The sequence below is a fragment of the Ruditapes philippinarum genome, unplaced genomic scaffold (genome assembly GCF_026571515.1).
Source record: "Ruditapes philippinarum isolate M1 unplaced genomic scaffold, ASM2657151v2 ctg9780_1_1_1_1, whole genome shotgun sequence".
NCBI lineage: Eukaryota > Metazoa > Mollusca > Bivalvia > Venerida > Veneridae > Ruditapes > Ruditapes philippinarum.
The window spans coordinates 3,219-28,202 of NW_026854116.1; the positions used below are offsets into that span (position 1 = coordinate 3,219).

General features: G+C 32.7%; 1 protein-coding gene across 3 annotated transcripts; it reads left to right on the plus strand.

Moving 5' to 3' along the window:
* The first annotated feature begins 5,922 nt into the window (after nt 1-5,922).
* On the plus strand, nt 5,923-20,967 carry LOC132738987 (MAM and LDL-receptor class A domain-containing protein 1-like). 3 transcript variants are annotated; one of them, XM_060726625.1, is made up of 15 exons: nt 5,923-6,060; nt 6,452-6,543; nt 6,831-7,115; nt 7,777-7,908; nt 8,536-8,669; nt 9,168-9,285; nt 9,751-9,885; nt 11,671-12,024; nt 12,263-12,400; nt 12,751-13,010; nt 18,317-18,545; nt 19,021-19,143; nt 19,442-19,569; nt 20,050-20,191; nt 20,765-20,967. In XM_060726625.1, the coding sequence occupies exons 2-15, from the start codon at nt 6,516-6,518 to the stop codon at nt 20,950-20,952; spliced, it is 2,394 nt and encodes a 797-aa protein (XP_060582608.1). In that variant the 5' UTR covers nt 5,923-6,060; nt 6,452-6,515; the 3' UTR covers nt 20,953-20,967. The 3 variants fall into 3 exon arrangements, with proteins under 3 accessions (XP_060582608.1, XP_060582610.1, XP_060582609.1); XM_060726627.1 differs by lacking the exon at nt 11,671-12,024; XM_060726626.1 differs by lacking the exon at nt 6,452-6,543 and having other exon boundaries at nt 5,939-6,060.
* The last annotated feature ends 4,017 nt before the right edge of the window (nt 20,968-24,984 follow it).

Sequence of the window (24,984 nt, forward strand, 5' to 3'; positions counted from 1 at the left end):
TGAACTCAACTGTGGTATGACTATTAATTTTAAATGTTGTTAATTCAAATTCTATTGTGATAAAAGCTGGTAGCTTCTTTGAACTATTCTTGAGTCTGTTTGAGCTGGTTTTGACACCAGCCCTTAACTTTAATCTAAAAATGCAGTAACTTTTTTGCAGTGTTGAGATTGAATTCTGTATAAATTACATGATGGATTTGATATATGTTTTTATCGTAGGTGATTGTGATTTTGAACAAAACACATGTGGATGGGTAGACACAAGTTCCGGTACCCAGCAATGGATGCAAGGAAGTAATGGCTCAACAACTGCCAACATGGGCAAGGGACCAGCATTTGATCATACATTAGGCAATGGCAGAGGTAAGTTTGATAGATTTGTTTATTTAAAATATCCCAATTCATTTTATGATTGTACATGTACTATGATGTTATATATAAACCTTCTGAGTGCTGTCGACCCATGTGACCAGTGCAGACCAATATCAGCTTGCCCATCTAAGGCTAAGTGAATGTTGGGTCCATTTGTTTTGCAAATATAAATATATCTAGTTTTTTTAGGAGGGAAAAGAACACATTTATTTAGGAAAAAATGAATATATTTAAACCAAGAGCCTTTTTATTCAGTATAACATTATTGAATATTTTTTCATAAATCAAGAACATTCTGTGTTTAGATAATGTTAAATATACCTATGTACTGCTATTAATGAATTGATAAACAGCAATTTTATGTTTATTTGTTTAACTAAACTTTTTTTAGCTCACCTGTCACAAAGTGACAGGGTGAGCTTTTGTGATCGCTTTTCGTCCGGCGTCCGTCCGTCGTCCGTCCGTCGTCCGTAAACTTTTACTTTAAATGACATCTCCTCATAAACCACTAGGCCAATTTCATCCAAACTTCACAGGAATGTTCCTTTGGTGGTCACCTTTAAAAATTGTTCAAAGAATTTAATTCCATGCAGAACTCTGGTTGCCATGGCAAACCGAAAGAAAAAACTTTAAATATCTTCTTTTAAAAAAACCCTAAGAGCTAGAGCTTAGATATTTGGCATGAAACATCTTCTAGTAAGAGTCTACCAAGTTTTGTTCAAATAAAAGCCCTGGGGTCAAAATTTGCCCCGCCCCAGGGGGTCATTGATTTTCCCTATATGCATATAGTAAAAACTTACAAAATCTTCTTTTAAAGAACCCAAAGAGCTAGAGCTAAGATATTTAGCTTGAAACATGTTCTAATGAATGTCTACCAAGTTTGTTCAAATAAAAGCCCTGGGGTCAAAATTGGCCCCGCCCCAGGGGGTCATTGATTTTCCCTATATGCATATAGTAAAAAACTTACAAAATCTTCTTTTGAAGAACCCAAAGAGCTAGAGCTAAGATATTAAGCGTGAAACATCTTCTAGTTAGTGTCTACCAAGTTTGTTCAAATTAAAGCCCTGGGGTCAAAATTGGCCTCGCCCCGGGGTCATTGATTTTCCCTATATGCATATGGTAAAAAACTTAAAAAATCTTCTTTTAAAGAACTATAAGAGCTAGAGCTTAGTTATTTGGCATGAAACATCTTCTAGTGAATGTCTACCAAGTTTGTTCAAATAAAAGCCCTGGGGTCAAAATTGACCCTGCCCCAGGGGGTCATAGATTTTCCCTATATGCATATAGTAAAAACTTAAAAAAAATCTTCTTTTAAAGAACCCAAAGAGCTAGAGCTAAGATATTTAGCATGAAACATCTTCTGATGAGTGTCTACCAAGTTTGTTCAGATAAAAGCTCTGGGGTCAAAATTGGCCCCGCCCCAGGGGGTCATTGATTTTTCCCAATATGCATATAGTAAAAACTTAAAAAATCTTCTTTTAAAGAACTCGAAGAGCTAGAGCTGAGATATTTAGCATGAAACATGTTCTAATGGGTGTTTACCAAGTATGTTCAAATAAAAGCCCTAGGATCAAAACTGGCCCGGCCCGGGGGTGGGGGGGGGGTCATTGATTTTCCTTATATGTGTAATAGCAAAAACATAAAAATCTTTTTTGGAAAAACCCAAATAGCTAGAGTTTAGATATTAAGCATGAAACATCTTTAAGTAAATATCTACAAAGTTTGTTAAAATAAACGCCCTGGGGTCAAAACTGGCCCTGCCCCAGGGGTGACATTGTTTTTAACTATATGTGTATAGTAAAAACTTTAAAAATCTTCTTTTAAAAAAGCCAATGAGCTAGAACTTAGATGTTTAGCATGAAACATCTTCTTATGGGTGTCTACCAAGTCTGTTCAAATAAACAAATAAAAGCCCTTGGGTAAAAATTGGCCCCATTATGTGTATATAAGTGGGTCAACTGGATCATTCATTTGGAACAGTTGCTGAGGCTGTGGGACCAACTCTACAAGCATGCAGCTCAACCTGCCAAATACAGTTCTATTATCATATGATGGGATCAGGTGAGATTCAGTGAAAAATTTTCTTCCTCTAATACACACAATTTTTTCCCAGCAATTTATAAAATGAGTAAAAATCAAAGTGAAACCAGGCTTATTAGGAATACATGTGCAGTCATTACCTTGCTTATTTTGGATTTTATGATATTTTTTCATTTTAGATATTTATGCACATTGATTCATGTTTCTGCAGATATCATGTCTGAGATAAATATTTTCTGAAATTTGTTACCTGCTAATGATATCTCATTACTTTTTGGACAACTGTTGTTTTTCAATTTGTGTGTGTGTGTTTTGTTGTGGTTGTTAATTTAAAAGATAAGAAGAAAAAAAAAGTTTATAAAGAGTTGATTGAATAATTCATTTAATTTTTTTCAGGAATTGGTTACTTACAAGTTGGTATTCGTGAAAGTGGAAAAGACACTATTATAAGATATCTGAATAAACCAGCAGGCAACAAATGGGTCCTTTCTACTGTAGATATTGGCAGAATTTCTAAACCATTCCAAGTAAGTCATGTACTAACACAGTATTATAATACCTACACTGCAGATTTATAACATGTCCTCCATCTGTGCTACTATATAAAAATCTACAAGTATCATTCCCTGAAGACGTGTACATAGAGAACGTGGTTCAACCAGTTTCTGTAAGTGGCAATTCTTGCATATACACAATAACATTTTTATTTCGTTAACCTGGAGGACATAACATCAAATCAATAATATTTCATCCTTTCATTAAACTTATTTTATTGATATTTGCTTTATAGATATAAATAAAGTAAAAAATGATGGGCCATCATCATATCCAAGCCAGGCCTTTTATATTTCCATATATTATTTTCTATATAACAGATAGTAATACAAGGTCATAGATCGTTCAGCGTACAAGGTGATATTGCTGTAGATGATGTTCAACTTGTCAACTGTAACTTCCCACGTAAGTCTTTCTTGGTATAAAATATTCTATGCTTTACTGAATATATGAGTCATGCCTAAACTTGTTAAAACACTTTTATCTGTCAAAATGTAATTTTGTTTTTGTATATGTTTGAATTTCCGTCATCAGAATGCCATAACCGTTGTGATCTATTTTTAACTAAACTGTTTAAGCATACAAATTGATATTATTCTGTGTCTTAATAACTTATTCTAAAGCCTTTGTAATATAGTGTAAGCTTTGTTGAAATAATGATGAATATCAATATTCTAGATTTATCAAAAAAAATTTTTTTCAAAATATGAAGCGCAGTCTGAAAAAAAATATTTGTTGAAATTATCATATATGTTGTCATTATGATGATTATGTTTTCTTACAGCTGTGAAGCCATCATGTTTGAACTCTCAGTTCCGTTGTCAAAGAGGGTCATGTGTTGCTAAGACAAGTGTATGTGACTTTAGTGATGACTGTGGGGATAACAGTGATGAAGCTAGCAGTGTCTGCAGTAAGTTGTTGTCTTAGTTTATGATTGTTTTGGTGATAATAATTCCGTATTCACTCATAACTTATATCTGTTATTTATTTTACATTGTTATCAGAGTTTACATTCAGACCTGCTTAATTCTTTTTTACAATTTAAATAATTATTTATAAGACATTTTCAATTTTCTAAATGAATGTCTTGACTGTACCTCCACCAAACAAGGGGCTGTTTTCTTGAATATTTACCATCATTATTACCTCCACCAAACAAGGGGCTGTTTTCTTGAATATTTACCATCATTATTACCTCCACCAAACAATGGGCTGTTTTCTTGAATATTTACCATCATTATTACCTCCACCAAACAAGGGGCTGGAAAGAACAAAATTGTACCAGTTGTATTTTGCTCAAGATTTTCCTTATTTTAGATAAGGACAAGTATTATTTTGAAAATCAAAATACATATGGAGGGCACAAGAATGCTCAGTAGATCAAGTTTCATGACACCCCCCTTGCAATTATGACTAAGTTAATGAATCAATACAATGCAATCCAACAAAGAAAACAAATAAAATGAAATAGGTTGTTTGAGTTTTTGACATTATTTCTATTTTTTTCTAGATCATATCCAGCTAGTTGTAACTTTGAGACAAGCCTGTGTGACTGGAGTCAGAATACAACAGATGACTTTGACGGGACAAGAAACTGCTGGCAAGACTACAGCCAGACCTGTGCGTGACCAACTACAGGACTTAAAACTTTAGAGCTATTTTCTATTTTTCTGTTAAGTGATTTTTTTTTTATATTGTTAATTGAAAAAAACAGTAATGCAAGTCTCCCCTATTTCCAAATCAGGACAAGACAGTACCACCAACATAACATTAACTCGAAAAGCAATACAAATTTTACTGTTTCCTTTTTAGATTTTACTCATGTAAGTTACTGGTTATGAACTCTTCATAGATTAATCTTATTACACAAATTCCTTGTTAAATAGTCGGCTTAAAATTGAAAGTTTCTCAATATTCTGAATATAACTGATTCATATCTGTGTGAAAGAAATACTCAAAACTTCTGATTAGTGAAATATTTTAAGATGTATTTCATACACTTTATGCATGTGATAATGTAAATTTAAGGGCATTATTTGTATACGGAATCATCGGCTCCCAGGAAACTAGGGGATAAAGCTAGAATTATCAGTAGAACCTTCCAGCCTACCACTGGTGCTGCACAAACATGTACAGTAAGTTACAGTTTAACATTGTTCTAAAATAAGATATTTTATTTAGCAAGAATATTGTTGATTAATTGTTACAAATGAATCTCCTTTTGTGTATTGAAATTGTCTAGAAATTTTGTTTCCAAGTTGTATTCAGTTTTTATTAACTTGTGTATATAACTAACATTGTTTTCATATTGTACAGAATATTTGTAACTTTGATTTTCATATCCATGACTTGCAATTTTCATGTAATTTTGCTGTTTTAAATTCTTCCGAGGGATCACTGTTTTCCAGATATTTGTACAAATTTATGATTTTCTCCCCATATTTTATTTATTGCAGTAATTGTAAATTCATTACAGGTTGAATGATGATGTATGAAAGGTTGTTTTACATAAATCTCTCCTCTAGCTAGCAGGTTATATTGCACCAGCTACATCCATCCATGGTCGATGGGTTTAGGTCGTTGACTTCAAACCACTTGCCCCTCACCGCTGTTGGTTCGAATCCCAACAGGGACTTTGGATTCCTTCATGTGAGGAAGCTATCCAGCTAGCTTACAGAAAGTCGGTGATTCTACTCAGGTGCCCTTTCGTGCCTGAAATAATGCACGGAAGGGCACCTGAGGTCTTCCTCCATCAGTAAAGCTGGAGCGTCGCCAAATGACCTTTACTGTGTTGGTGTGACGTAAAACCCAAACATAAAAAAAACAAAAAAACATCCATGTAGTAATCACTAGTTAACATTGCAAAAAATGTCCTCAAATTACCAGTATTTGATGTAGACTTGACTATGAGCTCAATTTTTGATTTCAGTTCCGAATGTTCTATCACATGTGGGGTAAGAATATAGGTTCATGAATGTGTACACAAGAAATGCTGTTTTAGCACCACTTAAACAAAAATGGCAGAAGATAGGTCAAGTTGGTGACTTCTATGAACGTGTAGACATCCAAATGTTTGAATCCCAACCATTCCAGGTAAACATCATTGCTCATAAAATGCAAAAATTGTAGTATTGTTCAACTGGTATTCAATAAAAAATTGAATTGTTACCTTTACATTATACAAGTATATGAATTCTCGTCCTGCAGTTCCTCCTTTTTTTGTTTAAAATTGAAGTTACAAGCTAATTATTGTTTCTAGTGTTGGTTATACTTCTATTAGGGGCATATAGGTTAACTTTTGTCCATCCATCTGGCTGACACTCCATCTGTCCATAGACTAACATAATAGTGGAATAAGGGGGCATCGATGACCTATATAAACATATTTCTAATTTTATTACAGTTACAACATGCATTTATGGAAATTCATGTCACTAAAAAAATTTCAATCCTGTAAAATGATGTAAAATTTTTACTTGTACAGGTTGTTATTGAGGGTGTTCATTGGAAATGGTTACCAGAGTGATATTGCTATAGATGATGTTTCTATGACATCAGGATGCAAATATGCAACAGGTTACTCACTTGTATTCTGTACTATAAGTAAACAAACAAAATTCATTTAATATGCGGAATTAGATTTTACTATACCGCTTATCTAAGAAGTTAGAAAAAAGCATTACATTCTTTTACTGTGTAAAACTTGTATGATCATTTTTTCAATATCTGAGTTTGTAATAAAGTATTGTTTTGCCACATGATGCAACTGCATAATATCGAGGTAGTATATATTAATGTATAAAGAAAAATTAATTTTTTCTGATTATTCAATGCCCATATTTCAATTGTACTATCTATTTCAGCTCCTTTACCAACTGGTACCCCAGGTCCACCAACCTCCCCAAGCCCATGCCCATCAAGTTTTGCATGCAAGATTGGAGGATGTATCCCTAAGAGTCAAGTGTGTGATTTTGTCTCCCAGTGTGCGGATGGTTCAGATGAGAGCATGTGTGGTACATGTAACTTTGAGAGAGGTCAATGTGGATGGACTGATGTAAGCTCAGGTCGCTATAACTTCCATCTCTTTAATGGATCCTCCCCTGGATCTGGTGGACCAAGGACAGATCATACCACTAATTCAGCATCAGGTTTGTCTGTATAATCAATCTCATTATGTTTTATAACTGCACCTTGTTAATGTATCACTTCTTGTATCTCTATATATATTTTATTCATTTGCTAGTTATAAAGATAGCAGATTTGGTCAAAGGGACATAATATGACACAAAGTAAAGATTAAAATCAAACAAGATCAACAGAGTTGTCTTTCTTGGAAAATAACGATAAACCCTAAAAATAGCAATTTGTTACACACATACAAACATGAATATTTAAGGTTTTACACAGAACAGATTATTTTTTTTAATCTCAAGAAGTACATCAAATTTTATATAGAAAAATATGTACTGATACAAACATATTTAATGAAGTTCAAAGAGGAATGTCATTATATTGTTATTTTGGAAAAGATTTATTGATAATTAGATAATTATCATGTAACTTATAACAATGTTTTATATATTTCAATAAAATAAATTCAAAATCCAGCATAATTAAGGTATGTGTAACGAACAGTTTATATCAAAGTTGTATGAAGACTATTATGAAAATACCTCTGAAACTTAACACTCGATCCTCATTGTCAAATGTTTAAAAAAATATTGTGTATTTAAAATCAAAGTGATTAATATATTGCTTATACCCATTTACAAAATAAAATGGCTGTAAAAAAATATTGTAATTCTGCAGGTCATTACATACTTGTGGAGGGATCAACTGGTCAGTTCTACTCTAGAGCTCACATTGAGACACCAGTACTGGGACGTACTGGACCCAGCTGTCAAATTCAGTTCTTCTATCACATGTATGGAATTAATGCAGGTATGCTTACTTGATTAAATTGAAACATAAAATGTCAGTATTACTTGATGATAATTCTGAGATTTTTCTTTTTTATATGAAGCTGTGTTTTAGTAACCTCTGGTATAAAGAAAAGGACTGTTGATTATAGCTAGCAATGAAGCACAAAGTCTGTAGTAGATTTGAATGAGTTTATGCAGGATTTATTTTAGTGCCCTTCTGTCAAAAGCTATATGATTATAGATGTACTCTGGGTTGTTCCTGGTACAAAAAAGTTATAAGCAGTAAGTGTAGTTTCTTGCTCAAAGAAACAACAGCTTGCCCCTGAAACAGTTTGAACAAACACGGCCAGCAATCCTTAGATTACTAGTCTGACATGTTAACTAAGGGGCCATGCCACTAAGCTGTCAAAGATAGCTATTGAAAGCTTTTAAAATGATAACTATTTATCTATATTCAACAGGTATATATATGCGTAGATATGTATGTGTAGAAAAAGTGCTCTAAATGTAGCACCTTAAAACCTTTAATACTTTCTATAATAGAATTTTAGTTAGAGATCCCGAAGGATGTTATTCTTTTTTATCTTGATATATTTTAATATTTGTTGTATAGTTACTATATATATAAATAAATATTTACCTGCAGGAAATATGCGAGTCCTGGTACAGAATGCAAACAGAACAACAGATAAGACATATATTTGGAGTATGACAGGTAACCAAGGCAACTCATGGAAGAAAGCTGTTGTAGATATAGGACAACTGCCTGCTGGATATAAGGTTAGATTTGTTGTTAAATTTGATATTTTGGATTTGTATAAAACTCATATCTGAAGAAAGAAAACGAAAATTATTCAATGATTTGTTTCAAAATAGTTGCAGTTAATATGTCAAAGTTATAAATGTTAATATACCCAGTGTTCATCACCAAGCCAACAATTGATGGCTATAATACATTATAATACATTCAGCTCTATACAAATATTAAAACATTGAGTTATCAAAACTACTAAGACAGGTATCTGAGTAGCACAACTAAGTTAGTTTAAGGAGACCATAAAATTTTACGGGCAATTGTTACACTTTGATATTTCCCTTACTAAACTGATAATGAAGAGTTGTTTACTGTCAGTAACGTTAACCACTTCTCTAAACAGGGTCAATATCAAAAATATCACTAGCCATATGACAAAGTAAATGGTTGAGTTAACTTAAGGTTTGCAATAAAAGAAAAGAAACGAAATTAAAACAATACAATGGAACATTTGTCTTTCACAGGTACAATTTGAAGCTTTACCTAGCAGGTCAATTTTGTCTGGTGTTCCCCAGTCAGATATGGCCTTCGATGACGTCACATTTATAAACTGTGGTGCAACAGTTGTTGACAAAAATACAAGTATGTATATTACTTTACAGGTCTTTAATTACCTGTATAATGAAAGTATATTTACAATACTTCAAGTTCTTTTTTAAACAATTTAAAAAAAAAAGACTTTCTGTGAAATAACCATTCTTTAACTAAATATTTACTCTTATATTACAAGGCTTTTTAGTTAAGAATTTGATATGTAATATTTCTATGTTGTTGTTGTTGACTAAAAAAGGACTAGCTTTATAACTAACCTTATGGAGAAAAGGCTCCCCCGAAAAGATTCGTCTTTTAAAAAGTGAGGGTAGTAATTGAAACGGGTGGAGGGGGAACCCACCTTGGTTTTTTTTTTTTTCCCCAATAAAAAAAATTTGTGCGGGCGGGAGTCATTATTTTAAGGGATGGTTGAGCTATGGGACTATTACATTATGCATACATGTATATGACATATTTGTTTATATTTTACAATGTCTTCTTTTGTTCTTTTTAAAGCTGTCAACTGCACCTTTGAGAATGGATTCTGTAATTTCCGTCAAGTTACCACTGATGATTTTGATTGGACATGGACCAATACAAGCACACCAACAGTTGGTACTGGTCCAGATAGAGACCACACAACAGGAATGGGTATTTGCATTTCTTGTATTTCTCCCATTATATCATAACAGTAAAATGATACAGAAATTAAAAGATATAAACCCAAATTCAGCATATTTTTATGCCCCCGCCATGTAATGGCCGGGGCATATAGTGTTACCCTGTTCCGTCATTCCGTCCTTAAGAACGGTGGCACACATTCAACTCAAATTTGACATATGGATATGTCATGAGAAAATACAGGTCAAGTTCGAATTTGGTTATGGTTCGATGATTTTTGGCAGAGTTATGCCCCTTTTACTTTGAAAATAATATGAAATTTCAGTTTCCATTCATTATCTCCCCAATGGTACAACACATTTAACTCAAACTTGACATATGAATATGTCATGAAAAAATACAGGTCAAGTTCGAATTTGGTCATGGTTCGATGATTTTTGGCAGAGTTATGCCCCTTTTACTTTGAAAATAATATGAAATTTTCAGTTTCCGTTCATTATCTCCCCAACGGTACAACACATTCAACTCAAACTTGACATATGGATGCGTCAAAGGAATGTGCAGGTCAAGTTCAAATTTGGTCATGGTTCAATGATTATTGTCAGAGTTATGCCCCTTTCACTTTGAAAGTAATATGAAATTTTCATTTTCCGTTTATTATCTCCCCAATGGTGCAACACATTCAACTCAAATTTGACATATGGATATGTTTTTGGAATGCCCAGGCCAAGTTCGAGTTTGGTCATGGTTCAATGATTTTTGGCAGAGTTATGCCCCTTTTACTTTGAAAATAATATGAAATTTACAGTTTCTGTTCATTATCTACCCAACAGTGTTACATATTCAACTGAAATTTGACATATGGATATGTCAAACGAATGGGCAGGTCAAGTTGGAATTTGGTCATGGTTTGATGATTTTTTGGCAAAGTTATGTCCCTTTCACTTTGAAAATAATATAGATACATCTTAGGAATAAGCAGTTTAAGTTTGAATTTGGTTGTAGTTCAATGATTTAAGACAAACTTATCTTTCCTGAATGTTGGAAAAATTTTGAACTTTCAGTTTCAGCACTCTTACTTTTAGCCATTATTTTGGCTACAAATATGCTACAAATATGCAATATGCTATTTTTAAAAGGTTTAGACTGAATAATTTCAGTGCCTTGAACATTGTATGAAAATGGTTTGTGTTAACATTGAAAAGTTTTAAGGGCTTTGAACTTAAAATGAAAAAAATAATTAATGCACCATCTGAAATTTTGGCTGCATGCGGGGGCATCCGTGGCATGATGACACATTTCTAGTCTTGTCTGAATTTGTTACATTAAGGAATTTTGGAGCAGTCCAGTGTTTGTTTCTGGAATTACTAATTTCAAAATACTAAAATTGATCAGTTAGCGGTATATAACTCGGTCAGGTTTGCCGAATAGGCTAGGTAAGCTTTATGCTAGTGGCACAGACAGTCCCGCTTATTGCAAAGTTAGCATGATTATCATTTTATTTAATAAAATTTCTGGAACTGAACTGTCAATCTATATGTTAGGCAATTGTCTAATAATAAAAAGTTACTTATATTGAAGAATATATTAAAATCTTTAGATAAATTTGTCATTTTCCACCACTTCAAATTCCTAATAAAACCTAAGTAATGACATGGTCAGAAGCATTCAGGGATCATGCTGTTTTTTTTTTTATTTATTTGTTCTTTTTATTTTTTCAAATATAAGTTAAATTCTGCCATTTTTGGAAGTTTGTACTAGCTATATGAAGAGTTGAATTGTTTTAATATACAAGACTATCAATTTTTCATATAGGAGCTTATATCTATATGGAAACTTCATCTCCACGTCATATTGGTGAAAGAGCAGTAATAACCTCTGGTATTCAAGCAGCCACTCTCCCTGGTGGCCAGTGTTTATCTTTCTGGTACCACATGTTTGGTGCCCATGTCAGTACACTGAATGTATATCTGAAGACCCAAGGAGGGAACAAGACAATGATATGGTCAAGGTCAAGGACACAAGGAAATGTTTGGAGGAATGGACTTAGAAACATTAAAAGCCTGGTACCATATGAGATTCTGTTTGAAGGAATTGTAGGATTTAGTTGGCAAGGAGATATTGCACTGGATGATATCTCGTTAATACAAGAAAAATGTCCACCATCTCGTAAGTTGTGAACACATTTTTTGTTTATTTTCTCTTTTAAAAACAAATTTTGAAATGTTTGTATGAAAAAAAAAAGATATTGATAAATTTTGGATCACTTGTATCAAGATTCCTTATTGATTGCTACTGGCATGTTTATGTTTTGGGCTAGAACAGCATTTAGACAATTTGTTAAGGGACCAGTGTCCAGAAAACATAGATAGGATTGTTAGTTAAATGAGAAATTGTTATATTTCAGCAATTTGCGATTTTGAGGCAGACTTATGCGACTGGATACAGGATACAAATGACCAGTTTGATTGGTTACGTCGAAGGAATGGTACTGATTCCAAAAACACTGGACCATCAGTAGATCATACCACATCCAGTCCATATGGTAACATTTACAAATTATTTATTACTTCTTTGTTTACTTTATTATGAATTATTCAAATATCTGTGGCAATAAAGTTGTTTACTTTTTTTACTTCTCAATTTGAACTTTAAATTCTTTTATGCCGGTTAGCTACCAGCTTGTATAAAGGTTATTATTTTACCCATATGTACCAGTACTGCACACAAGTACATTTTAGGTATGTCATCATTCTCTAATAATCTTTTCTAATCATAAAACTAAAAAAGCAATAAGACATAAACAGTAGCATTGTTTCTTAATCATATCCATGTAAAATCATAGGAAGAAAGCAAATTAAATTTTTTTTAAAGTTGAATATTTTAACTCTGTAGGTTACTTCCTGTACATTGAGTCCTCATCTCCAAGGAGGATGTATGATCTTGCCAGGATAACAACCCCACAGTTCTCTAATAGCCAGGGATCTTCCTGTTTCACCTTCTGGTATCACATGTATGGAACAAATGTCGGCAACCTCACGGTGTATTTACAAGATGGCCCCCAAAAAAAGATGGTGTTCCAACGAAAAAGTAATCAAGTGAACCTGTGGATACACTCAGCTCTTACTTTGAGACCAATCAGCTCAAAATTTCAGGTGAGACAAAAAAGTTTGAGTCTTTTGCCAGTGTTTTATCTACATTTAGATATAAAGTCAAATCAGCTCAACTTGACAATGAAAAAAAGGAATGAGCATAATTTAACTATTTTTAGCTGGATAATTCAATGAATAGTGGTGCTATCCTAGTCTCAACCGAGCATCAGCATAATAGTGGAGCGGGAAATAAGGTCTCTCCTGTCAAAATAGTGCAAATTGTGATACAAGCATGAAACTTTCAGGAAATCATCTTTAGACTATAGAGATTCCAAAAATGAAGTGGGCCCAAAAATATCTCTGCTTATACAAGATGGCCGCCATTTTCAAAATGGCCGCCATATAAATTTGACATACATATAAGCTCATTCAGTGAAATTTTTGTACAGACCTGAAACTTACACCGAAGCATGTATAAAGTTTCTCCTTTACAAAAATTCAAATCGTGAACAAAATCAGCGTTCATACCTCTTCAGAATTCAAGATGGCGTCCAATATGGCCGCCGATTTTATGCAAAACTGATATATCTCTTTTGTCATATAATTTGTATAACAAATTATGCATATTTCGATAAAAAATGTATAAACATATAAAAAATTATCAAATTTTATGTAAACCACATTGTAAGTCAAGCTTTTAAGTTATTCATCCAAAAAGTATCGCTAAAAATATTAAAGAAAAAGTGCCAATATTTGCATATTTCTCTAACATGGTTTTCTAATAGGTCTTTGTACAAAACTTAAACGTTACTTAGTTTCTAATAGTGTATTTGATATTTAATTAACACTATGAAGTTTATTTGTAAAGATATAAGTTAATTTAAGGTTTTCTATATTTTGAATATACTTAAAATATGGAGTTTGATGGGTTAATAAATGCATAATTAGAAACAAAAATGCAAGATAGTAAGTTGTTTATATTTTATTTTGTTATTGCACGTAACAAATCTTAAAAACATGCTGTTAAATATGTCTTTTATTGAATAATTATTTACGTTTCTTCGAAGTAGAAATGCTTTAAATCACACATTATGGAACAGTATTGTAAATTTGTTTGCATAGATATAAATGTCTTACTGAAGTTGTTAAATATCGATTCAAATTATTCTACTTTAGACTGTAATTATGTATAATGTGTAAATTAGCTGTTTATATTAATAACAATACATGCCTATTTACAGCTTTACGAAAAGAGACAACTTTAAATCACACAGGCAATAAGATGTGTAAGTTTGCTTTATTGTCTAATTGTAAAGATATAATTTTTAATGATAAACAGTTAACTTACTAGTTTTAGAAGTAGTCTTTTAGGTCGACATATTTATCATTTCATAGTATTTCATTATTTCATTTATTATTCCCTAAAAGCCGAATGGGCGCAGCCATGTTGTTCACCCGTTATATCTTAAAGTCGTGATAATTACTACATGTCACGTAATGCAATTCTTCCAGTCATAAAAACAAACACTGCAAGGTGATTCATTTGACACCTTTAATTTTTCATTTGATAGATATATTTACATTGTTTGTAATAACACGGACTTTAATTGACAATTTAAATCCGTGGTAATAATTAGACTTTCGGCAAGTTAGCAATTGATCTATCGGGGATTAACGATTATTGTTAAGGGCCGTAAACCATTAATTAACCCGGCCATTAAACGCTGCCGAATTCAACAGAGAACGTTAATTGCCGATGCATGAAGAAAGGGGAATCGACAGTCGATAATTGGGGGGCTGTATATTGTAAACTTGTAAGTGTCAACGTTCCTGTGTATTATGTGTACCAGGTCAGAATATGTTTTACGATCGAGAGGTGAAATGTGCGAGATTTGATTTAAGAAAATTTATGAACATTTTGCAAAATATCCTGATTTTTTTTTCCGGGATCAAATCGATGCCAGGGACATCTCCGGGACAGACATACGATTTTCGGGACAATCCCGGGCATCCGGGACGTTATGGCATGTATGAATAACATATCTAGACATGGTATTTTCAAAAGATACAAAGTAAAATTAAGACTAATACATCATATGATCTATGTGTAGTGAAATTAGTTTGACCCACATATATTTGCTGATGATTTGAAATATAAACTAAATGTCTGTCAAAGATTATTCAAATTTCATATTACCCATTAAACAATTCTTGACCACTCACCTTAGATCCACTGCATGGAAATTGCCATAACGCTTTAAAACAGAAGTAAGATAAGATCATGTTAGGAGAATCAATTTTTTTCACCACATACAGTTATGATTTATGAACTATTTGTGAAGGTTCGCTTCAAAGGAAACATGCCCAATATCTAGGTACTCATAGGAACTGTTTCACACAAAAAGACTCATATAATTATATTTCTATATGAGTCCATATGAACTTAGTGATTTGGTCCTATGCCAATAATTCAAAACTTTTATTGAGTATCACAGAGTGAATTTTCATAAAAAAAATTTCTGCTCTGGGAACTTTAGTTTTGGAGAAGATTTTTAAGACAGTTTTAAGTCTATGCAAACATTAGTAACATACCAGGGAGCCATTTTAAACTGCAGGAGCATGATTAAAAGGCCTGTCAATGGCTGCCATGAGGGGCACTTAGTTTTGAAAGACTTATATAGAAAATCACATGTAAGTCCTCTTTAGGAGAACTACAATGCCTTGAACTTAGATATTCAACATTCCAGTAACATTCTCAAGTAGAGAAGACCTCTTTAAAAGTTACATAAAACTCTCTGTTCGTCACTTAGTGTACATAGATTTTACATAGCAAAATGTTTAAAAAGTCATCTCAAAAAGCAGAATGCACAGAGCATAGATACTAAGCGTATGCCATCATCTTGTGTCATGAATCTTGCTCATAGAGCAACCCGGGTATATAGACTTGTGTAGGAAAACACAATAAGAGAACTTCTAGAATTAAACTAAATGCATAAAAATTTTATGATGTCCTGCAGTTAAAATGGTTAAGAAATGGATATCACTTATTTTACACAGACTTTTGTAATAAATTTGTATTCTCTAAAACTACAGTAACCGAATAAATTATGTATCATCATAACCTTGTAATACTCTACAAATATTTAAAAAATCATGGACAAGATGGTCAAAATGATCATGCACCACTAAGTTTATATGGACTCATATAGGAATATTAATACTTATTTAAGTCCTCTCATGAGAAACAATTCTTAGAAACTTGATACTAGGTTGTTTCTTTTAAAGCATCCTTACAATATTTCACAAACCATATATATGTTATAACAAAATTGATACACCCAAAAACCTACGTTTAAAAAGAATTGTGACCTTTTCCCAACAATGGTGTGTGACTTAGGGTCATCATTGCCCTGTTATTGAAATAAAAAAAATAGATATAAATAATTTATGAATTACAATTATTTTATTTAAATTATCAAAAACTGTATGTAGGTCAGGTGATATCATTGATATATCTGTTTCACAACACATAGAATGAGATGATGTGATAGTAGCCTTTTTTATATATGCAAAAATTATTATCTTATTGAGTTAGCTTTAAAGCCATTTTCATATTTTCAATATGAAATTGTGAAGGAGTTAATAATATGCGTCAATGGACAACCTTATTCATGTGCATGTTTGCTCTTTAAAGCATGTTTGTTGGTTTATTGTCTTCTTATATATCTTTACAATTAACAATTAATAAACAATATCAAGATATTGAAACCAGTAATGTCACGCAACCAAATTTAATAACTGAGTGTATACTAATTAATGTATGTGCATTTATTGATATTTTAGCTCACCTACTTGACCCAAAGAAAGACATATATTTTATAGCTTCCCTCACAATTAAACTAAAATGAATTCTGTATAAACCAAAGAAAGACAAAAATACACTCTTCCAATAAAGAATACTTTTTAATAGGGAGCATTTGCATCATAATTAAGAGAAAAAGCTAGAAAAAACTTACGGTCAGTGTAAATTTTGTTGGTTTTCTATTGTAATTATAGGATAAATTTACCCCACCCACTTTGACAAAACATAAAACCTACAGTTTTTATGGTTGTCTCATATGTTTACAAATATACAAACCCTATTTTGAATTGAATTACAAATAAGAAATATAAAGTATTTTTTTTAATTTTGCATATAAAGTTAGAAAACTAAATTAAGAGAAATATGCAAAAAAAAATGAGATTTTTTTCTTGATATCTTTAAAGATATTTTAGACATAAACTTAAAAAACTTTATTTTCATTATTATTAACACATGATTTGATTATTTTTGATATGTTTAAACACTTTTTTTATCGAAATAAACATAATTTGTGCTACAAATTATACTATAGAAATTATATAATAGTTTTGCGTAAAATCGGCGGCCATATTGGACGCCATCTTGGATTGAGAAGAGGTTCAAACGCGGAAGTTTGTAAAATTTAAATTTTTGTAAAGGAGAAACTTTATACATGCTTCGGTGTAAGTTTCAGGTCTTTACAAAAATTTTGACTGAATGAGTTGTTTATGTACGTCAAATTTATATGGCGGCCATTTTGAAAATGTTGGCAATCTTGAATGAGCAGAGATATTTTTGGGCCCACTTCACTTTTGAAAACTATGTGGTCTAAAGATGATTTCCTGAAAGTTTCATGCTTGTATCACCATTTGCACTGTTTTCTCAATTTCCCGCCCCACTATAACACTTGTAAAGCTTTATGTGTAATTTCGTGTACAACATCATATCTCATTAACCATTAAAGATATTTGCTGGAAAATTCACACATATCTTTGAGATCATGATAGATCATGATAGGGGATTATTTTCCAAGGCCCATAATTCTAGTATAGATTTTGATGGAATCCTGCCCCCTTGTAAACTTGATAATTCCTGGTTACAGTTTTGCATGCAACATCAATCTTCAAAGCTATGGAAGTTATTCACTTGAATCTAAATACATGTTTTTGTATTCATAATTTGAGGTTAAATTTCATGGCCATAGCTCTTACATGGATTTTAGTAAGTTATAGCCCTTTGTTAACTTAAAAACACATGGTTAAAGTTTTGCAAACAACTCTGATGATATTCACATGCTCTCTGGACATAATTGGAGTTCAATATCCGAGGTTCATAACTTTGCCATATAATTTGTCAGATTAATGGCCCTTTATGAACTTAAAAAAATTCTGGTGCAACCTTAAACTAGAAAACTACTGATGGTATTCACCTGAAACCTAATTTATGTCTTCCAAATTTGTTATAATTGAAGGTCAGTTACATGATTTGATAGGTGATCCATGTTTTGCAATATTTTATCTTTTTTTAGCTAATATTCGAGGGCACAGTTGGAAATGGTTACCAGGGTGATATTGCTATTGATGATGTTCAGGTACTTCCTGGAAAGTGCCCACCCATTGGTAATTGTAACTTTGAAATTGACACATGTGGATGGACTAACACAAATGCTGACAATTTTGATTGGTTAAGAAGTGCAGGCTCAACACTAACACGTGGTACTGGTCCCTCTGTTGACCACACAACAAATTCAGATGCAGGTAATGATAGGTTTTACTGTTGGCAATTGATATGATTATATAATTGTATGAAATACTTATCTTTTAGTTTTAATTATAGATTTTTTAATGATTTGTTTGTTCCCTACTGCATTAATGTACATGCATATTTAATGAATGGAATGCATTGTCAGTATTATAGGCTTTTACTGTTTATTTTTTAATTGAATACAAATTTACAAGTATTGGGAGGTAGGGTCGGTAGCTTGCATTTACCACTTCTGTCCATTAAGTGACTCTTTAGACCTAAACCTACAAGTTCCTATTTTTTTTAATATGTTCTCTATTTTGTTACCTATTTTGTGAATCAATTGATAAATGACTAAAAATTAATATTTTTGATGATCCACATAAAGTGTATTCATAGTAATATAAAAACATGGAATGTATAATACAAAGAATAATAAATATGTTTTAAAAAACAATGGTAACGATCTTATTATTGTTTGTTGTACAGGATTCTATATGTATATATCTGCTCTTGGAAGAAATGCTGGACAGAGGGCATGGTTCTATAGTCAATACTTCCTAAAGACAAAAGCAACCTGCATGTCATTCTGGTACTTCATGTATGGACAAGGTAACAATTTTGATTTTTAATGTATTTCAGTTTTAGTCAAAATAAGTAATTATTTTAGAGAGGATTAGGCAATGAAATGTTCTCTTAGTCACAATTATTTGTAGTTAAAGGTCCCTATAATTACTATTAGTCTTTAATGCAAGAATCCTTTCTGTTTTAATTGAGTGTAACCTTGGTTATTGGTCAAGAAGCTCAAGAACGCTTGGTCCAAGTGCTTTTGGGATGAAAATTTATGCTTTTGAATAACATTATGCTTACATTTATGTATATTCAACATGACTTTTATGTTTATTTTAAGATGTTGGAACATTGAGACTGTATCAACCAACAAAAAATATCACATCTCTTCTCTGGTCAGTGTCTGGTAACCAAGGCAGTAGTTGGAGAAATGTTCAGATTAATATAACTAGCAACATTACCTGGCAGGTAAAAACATACATGTACTTATGTTTCTGAGTGAATATCTTTACAGTTTACTTTTAGACTGGAGCCCAGAATTGTACTATAACTTTGTTTATATGATGTTTTTCTTTTGTTGTTGTTCTTCTTCTTTGGGGTGGGGGTCTTTTTGGTTAATGAAAAGGGATCTAAGAGAATTATATTTTTTTACTTATAACAATGCAATGAAACATGATGATGTTAAAAATACTATTTGTCTCTCACATTTATGGTTACTAATTGGGAGAGCATTAGATTATGAATAATAATCATATTGGTCACTGGTATTATCCACAAAAATTTCTATTTGACAATTGATTTAGGACATTGAATCTTATAGTTATGAGAGATAAATAACTATAAGATTCAATGTCCTAAATCAAAGCATGTTTTATATTTTTGTTTTACATTTTTTTATTGTTTGATATCGTTTTATTTAGGTAGCATTTTTGTTGTTGTTTTATATAGGTAACATTTGATGGACAAATTGGTAAAGGAATTCAAGGAAATATTGCTATTGATGATGTTATTTTCACACCTGGCATATGTAATGGAGTGATACCAACATTCCCATCACCTACATTCAGTACTCTACCAACACCCACATACCGTAAGTCATCTTAGTATGCTTTTTTACCTTCATTGAGCATGCAATATTTTCTGAATATATTCAATGTTCAGGGCCAGCAATATATCTAATTTTGTCTCACTTGTCTGTTTTTATCTGAAGCATTTTTTAACTTGTCAGTGTGATAAGGTTATAAGGTAAATTATTGAAAAATTCTAATTGTTTGCAAAGATTGTGGGACAACCTGGGCAATAGGGAAATTTGGAAAAGCCCCTATCACTTTAAGTTGGAAATTTCCCTGGCAAGTTTTAAGCCAATTGACCTAGTGCAGAGATGGAGGGAAAGTTCTTATTCTGCTCCTTTTGCAGGGATTTTGTAGTCAAGGTGACAGGTGCATTCACCCAATCTTTATATTCTATGCTGATAATACATAGGCTAGTGCTTGGGGGTGAAATTGCTATCAACAAAAACTTAGTTTAATGAAATTATCACCTTTATATTATTTGTTTACACAGCTTGCGAATCTCTTTTAGATTTTTAGATGATACAGGAATCTTAAGGAATTACATAAATCTTCTGTATTCTATCTTTTAAGGGTTTTATTGATATTTTTAGCACCTACTCCATATGATTGTACATTTGAGAATCAGCAACAACCAATATGTAGTTGGACTCAGGACACCTCTGACCAGTTCAACTGGACACCAAAAGTGGGCAGTACTGGTTCACTCAACACAGGACCAACTTTTGATCATACATTACAAAATAGAAATGGTAAGGAAATCAATAATCAGTTTGAATAACAAGAATGTCAATAATTTAATGGGATTAAAATTTAAATTCTATTATGAAGGCAAAGGCAAGTCAAAGGCAGTTCAGACTGTGGATAAGTTAGTTAACACTTTTCTGTTTTATTAAAAGATTGTTTTATATGAAGACATATCTTGAAGAGGGGAAGCATTTTGTAGGATGCTGCCACAGAATAAAAAATATATTTGTATTATTATTGACATGCTGCATGTTTTGTTTTATTCACTTAGATCTTTAAATTATCTCAATGTAGTTGATATCAAGTGATAGCTATGTTTTTTAGTATCATGATTCCTGAGCAAGACCTTAAAACATAAGTACATGTACAAAAATAATCTTTTAAGGGTTTCTATAAATTACTTCCATGTAATGTTATGTGCTGATTTATTTTGTTTCTCTAATTAATTTGGAGGTTTATGGTGAAAATATACTTGTAATGATTAAAACCATACACTCTATAAGTTGCCACAATATGAAGATAATTTTAGTTTCATTAAAAAACTGACAATTTTTTTGAAGTTCACCTGAGGACAAATTGTCCTCAACTAATGAGCTTCTGTGATGGCCCATTGTCTGTGTGTCTGTCTGTGCATCCATACGTCAATAATTTCTTTAAACAACCGCTCCTAAACCATTTTGCAAAATTTGTTAAACTTTGCTGGGATGTTCCTTGCAAAAAAGCTCTACCAAAAATGTTCAAAGAATTAAATTCAATTAAGAACTCTGGTTGACATGGCAACTGAAAGAATACACTTAAAAGATCTTCTTGTGACAATCAAAAAAAGCTAGAGCTTAGATATTTGGAATAAAACATCTTCTAGTGGATTTCTACCATGATTGTTCAAATAGAACCCCTTGGGTCAAAATTGGCCCCACCCCAGGGGTCATTGATTTTCCATAAATGTATACAGTAAAACCTAAAGAAAAATCTTCTTGTGAAAATCCAATAGAGATAAAGTTTAGATATTTGGCCTTAAACACTTTCTAGTGGATGCCTACCAAGTTTGATCAAATGAAACCCCTAGCTCCAAAATTGGCTTGGCACCAGGGGTCATTGAGTTTTCTTATATGTACTATTGATTAATATTGTTTGTGATATTTTGATTTTCTCTATTTTTATACACCCGTTCGGAAAACGGGACGTATTATGGGAACGCCCCTGGCGGGCGGGCGGCATCCAATTTTGTCCAGTGCATATCTCCTACATGTTTGGAGGGATTTTAATGAAACTTCATAGAAATGTTCACCACTATGAGGAGCAGTGTCGCGCAAATGAATCAGGTCTCTAGGTCAAAGGTCAAGGTCACACTTAGAGCTCATTGAAAAATGCTTGGCCAGAGCGAAACTTCCACATGTATAGAGGGATTTCAATATTACTTGGCACAAATGTTCACCATTGTAAGGCGGAGTGTTGCGCGCAATATTCAGGTCCTTGCGGCCAAGGTCAAGGTCACAAATAGAGGTCAAAGTTCAGATAAAAATATGAAGATGTGTATATGGACCATTTAGTCATCATTTATTGAGGGATTGTAACACAAATTGTCATTATCAAGACTATGGCTGTGATACATATAATTTAGGTCAATATATACAAGGTCAAGGTCACTAAAGATGATGAAATATTCAGATTTTGTCTGGAGCATATCTCCTACATGCATGGAGGGATTTTAATGAAATTTCATAGAAATGTTCACCATTATGAGAAGCCATGTTACGCACATGAACTAGGTCTCTAGGTAAAAGGTCAAGGTCACACTTAGAGCTCATTGAAAAACGCTTGTCCGGAGCAAAACTTCCACATGCATAGAGGGATTTCAATATAACTTGGCACAAATGTTCACCATTGTGAGGCAGAGTGTCGCACACAAAATTCAGGTCCCTGCAGCCAAGGTCAAGTTCACACATAGAGGTCAAAGTTTAGATAAAAATATGAAGATGTGTATAGGGACGATTTAATCATCATTTATTGAGGGATTGTAACACAAATGGTCACTATCATGACTGCGGCTGTGACACATGTACTTTAGGTCAATATATGCAAGGTCAAGGTCACTAAAGATGGTAAAATATCCAGATTTTTTCTGGAGCATATCTCCTACATGTATGGAAGAATTTTTATAATACTTTATGGAAATGTTCACCACCATGATATGTATTGCTCTATGCATGATCCAGGTCAAAGGTCAAGGTCACACTTAGAGCTCATTGAAAAACGCTTGTCCAGAGCAAAACTTCTACATTCATGGGGGATTTCAATATAACAAATGTTCACCATTGTGAGGCTGAGTGTCACATGCAAAATCAGATCCCTGTGACCAAAGTCAAGGTTACACATAAATGTCAAAGTTCAGATAAAAAGCACAAATGGTTACTACCATGACTACAGGTGTGACACATTTAATTAAGGTTAATATTTGCAAGGTCAAGGTCACTGGAGATGATTAAATATCCAGAATGTCTCCGGAGCATATTTTCTACATGCATGGAGGAATTTTAATGTTACTTTATAGAATTGTTCACCACCATGAGACGTAGTGCCCTGCACATGAACCAAGTCTCTAGGTCAAAGGTGAAGGTCACAGAAAAACGCTTGTTTGGAGCAAAACTTCTACATGCATAGAGGGATTTCAATATAATTTGGCACAAATGTTCATCATTGTGAGACTGAGTACCGTGCATAAAATTCAGGTCCCTGCGACCAAGGTCAAGGTCACACATCCTGTGCATATCTTCCCTACTGATTTGTTTTAAGGTTCATTTAACAACACAGTGCCAAGAATAAAAACTTGCTTGCTGGATAACACTTATCCATAATGCCCCCATCTCCATCTAAAGCTTTCGTAAACGGGCGTATTTTGTGACTATGGCACCCTTGTTTGAGAATAGTGACAGGCTGAACTGTTTTATAAAATGGCTGCCAGAGTGCTAAAATTAGAAAATAACAACAGATTTACAACATTTTAACCACTGGTTCAATTTTGAAACAATTCTTTTAACACAAAAATTTCCTTGGTGACAAAATTGTTCACATTACGCTGGCCCTTGATTTCATATTGTGCTTCTGTATATCTTTTTAACTTTTGAATGAATTGTCTTCTTACTTGAACAACAATCTTTAAGAATAAACCTTTAAGTTAACTAGACAGACATTCACTCATAAATGACTTTGATGTTGAAGGTAAAGTTATTGATTTTTTTTTTTTTTGCTGTTTTTGGCAATAACTTTGTTATTAATGAGTGATTGTCTTCATATTAAAACACAACATTATTTAGGAAATGACCTTTATGTATATCAAACTCAAATTGACCATGGCTCATTTATGACATTGACCTTGAAGGTGAAATTAATGAATTTTTCACAGATTTTTTATGTATTTGACTATTACATAGTAAATAATAAATTGATAATTTTCATGCTTGGAAAAAACAACCTTTTGGATTATACCTTCAAAAAGGTTGAACTGACCTTGACTTTGAGCTTTAACATGACCATGACCATCGGGCATAAGGGTCAAATGATTAATTTTGGTTGAATTGTCATAATTTTTTGATTGATTTCTTCTTGGACAAAAGAAGACTTGCATATTGAATTAATGAAATGTTACATTGAATTGACCCATCTGTAAAAATTAGTGAAATTCTCTGGGTTTTTTCTGCAACTGGCTATAACTTTGTTTGTTTTTATATGCCCGAAAGAATTCGGGCATATAATTATACCCCCTGGCGTCAGTCCGTACGTCTGTTTGTTCGTACGTCCGTCAGTCCGTCCGTAAGCAATTTGGTTTTCGGAGCATAACTTAAGTTCCATTTGGCCCTAAGTATTCAAACTTCATAGGATGATTGTCCATATTGGGTAGAAGATCCCTATTGATTTTGGGGTCACAAGGTCAAAGGTCAAGGTCACTATGACCTTAAAACTGAAAACAGTTTCCGAGCATAACTTAAGTTCCATTTTGCCGACAGTGTTCAAACTTCATAGGATGATTGTCCATATTAGGTAGAAGATCCCTATTGATTTTAGGGTC